Raw genomic sequence first — 2,780 nt, 5'->3', positions numbered from 1 at the left:
TTTAAAAAGAAATCAGTCTAACAAATAAAGCATTTGTATTTTTGAAGTTATTTTGCGCTGTGAAAAAGACAGATATTTGCTGCTTGGACTGGAGAGTGGACAGCTGGTTTAACCAAGGCTGAAGATCCAGAAGACCAAACAGGAGCTGTCCATCTGAGGGACATGTGTGGTCTAACAGACATTTAACCAGGAAATGGTCAGTTTGCGATGTTTATATGACATACGTCCATGGGTCAGCCACAAACTCTCAGTGGACTAAGGATCAACATGATGTCCTGAGACGTTGCAGCTGAAGGAGTCATAAAACAGAACAGGGGGACGTTAGATGCCCTGACACCCCTCTAGATAAATGTGTTCAATGAGTGAAGGAAAATATGAGCACCAAGCAACAAGCCCAGGTTCTCCCCTGAGAATTAGAGAAAATATTTTACATACAACCCTGATTATAACCTGAGTCTTATTATACGACCAATAAATACSAACAATATACAACCTTTTCTCTTCTGCTCTCGGTGAAGGTGAACACATTTCTCCCTCTCTCCTCAACCTTCCCTTATTTATCCTGCTTGCTGCTTTTAAGGAGCCTCTCTTGCGTATCTTCCAAAATTAAAAATTATGGATCTGGTCAGCTGGTCTCTCAAGGCTACTGATCAAATTTTCTCCTCGTGGAGACTGGGGAACGGAGACCCCTGTTGTCCTGATGGGACTTATGCTGCCAGGCATGGTACAGCTTGTTGTGGGAAGTGGAGGATCATGTGTCTGTACTGATTGTTTTTTAAATTCTTCAGATAAAGCAGAAATCAAAGTGTGCAGATGTGTCTGTCAGTGACATTCCCCCATCATGATGTGGTGACTGATCTCAGGTGTTCCTGTTTGGATGGAATAAGTCTGGTTAACTCTGACGATCTTCATAATTAGAGGGGTGTTTGTGCTGCTTACTTTCAGGTTCTCGTAGTGTTTGAGGGTTTTGCAGTGGGTGATCTCGGCCAACTTTGTTCCACTGAAGAATCGACTGCATGCCTTACAGAAGAAACCCGTCTTTGGAACCAAATACTCCAAACCTGTGGACACATTGACACTAAGATCAGCGGGCACTTGGACTGTGTGAATGTACTGTCCATGCTTTACAACACTGACAAAAAAACTTTTAAAATGCAGCTAATCCAAAGGAAATCTTGAGCCTTAACAGAAATGGTCTAAAACAGGCCTTCTGATTTATATGGTGATTTATGTAACGATTGTAGGAACAGAAATATTCATCACTTTAGTAAAACTTCTGATAAAACTAAAGTTACAAACTTAAAGCAGACTGTTTCTTTGTACAGAATGTTCTGCGTAATTTAAGGAACACATCCWGAAAACTATAGTTCAGTGGAACAAATGTCTGATTTATTATTATTTACATAGGGATGGCTATGGYGCAGTGGTTGGACAGTTGTCTTGCRTCCAGTAAGTCGCAGGTTTGACTCCCACTAWGCYTMCATGTCGTGGTGTCATTGAGCAAGACACCTAGAGTCTATGCTGYTCCATTTGGGTGTRTCTCACATGTTGGGTCAAATGCAGAGCACAAATTTCATCACTGCATGGAAATATGCATTGATAACAATACATAGCACATTATCATTATTTTAACTAAAAGGAAATCTGATTTTTGCTGATAGGCCACGCCCACTTAGCTATTCTTTGAGTCTGAATTTACTCCTAAACGTGYCTTTAATTAGGTTTTATTCAGTTCAGGGTTTTTATTATATAAACTCCCTCAGTGGAGGACATTACTAAGATTAATTAGTTACTTATGAAAGAGTAATTAACTTGAAATAAAGTTGTTGCTGATATGTACATTACCTGAATTTGATTATTTGACACATTTTGTTTGTTAACATATAAAACTGGCCTGAATGTAACCACCTCTTTTTGTCAAATAAAGCCTCCTGCACAAATTGATCAGGTTTCCTTCTTTGTTTCACATTAAAGGTTTTACACTGATCAGCCTTGAATTCAAGACGTTGTCAGAAATATTTTAGAACATTTTGAAATTCTAAGCAGAAGTGGTCAGTTTTCAAAGTGAGTTTATATTAACAAAAACTTTTTTTTCCAGTTCAACAGTTGTGTTGATACTGCATGATGCTAATTTTATTTGAATAGATCAAACCCATACACAATAGTATCTACAATGCAAAGACTAATAGAATATAACTCATTCCTACTGTATGATGGACCAACAGTTCCTAAAGTCCTATGAGAATCCATTCAACAGATCCAAAGCATAATGTCCAGATCAGAGGGACATGTTGTTAGTTTCTGTCTTACCAACAGGTGTCTGAGGGTCATAGGGAGGGAGCTGATGTGTGTTCACGCCGTCCTTCGTCTTTCCTGGCTTTCCTGACAGGAACACACACAAACATCATATATACAATATGTGGTGTCCACCACTGACTCCAGTTTCCTCCCACAGATCAAACATACTCAGGTTTGGTTAAATGATCTGATCATTTGTAGCTGTTACACTGTATGTCCTGTAACACTGGCTGCTGAACAGGAAAAATGTGAGATATCTCCATCCCTGACCAGCACATATACTGTAGCACTGTGTGGATCCCACATAAAGGAGGAGATCTTATAAACCTACATTTTACTGGTTTAATAATATCAGAACATAAATCACTAAACAACAAAAATTAAACATCTAAATATATTCACTGTGAAGTTTATTAGTTTGAGTGGACATTTTTTTTTACTCCAAGCTCACTTTAGACCAGTAGGATATCCTACGACTGACT

At 38.7% G+C, this 2,780-nt stretch overlaps 1 protein-coding gene across 1 annotated transcript in view; it reads right to left on the bottom strand.

Moving 5' to 3' along the window:
• The window catches only part of LOC106533594 (zinc finger protein 638), a gene marked incomplete in the record, with an annotated part of 63,807 nt that overhangs the window by 1,336 nt on the left and 59,691 nt on the right, over nt 1-2,780 (bottom strand). The window contains 2 exon segments of the mRNA XM_014029956.1: nt 940-1,061; nt 2,311-2,382. Coding sequence (XP_013885410.1) covers nt 940-1,061; nt 2,311-2,382 — 194 coding nt within the window.

This window comes from Austrofundulus limnaeus, unplaced genomic scaffold (assembly GCF_001266775.1).
Source record: "Austrofundulus limnaeus strain Quisiro unplaced genomic scaffold, Austrofundulus_limnaeus-1.0 Scaffold978, whole genome shotgun sequence".
Taxonomy (NCBI): Eukaryota; Metazoa; Chordata; class Actinopteri; order Cyprinodontiformes; family Rivulidae; genus Austrofundulus; species Austrofundulus limnaeus.
Note: the sequence above shows the minus strand (reverse complement) of the source record. Positions and strands in the feature narration are given on the sequence as shown.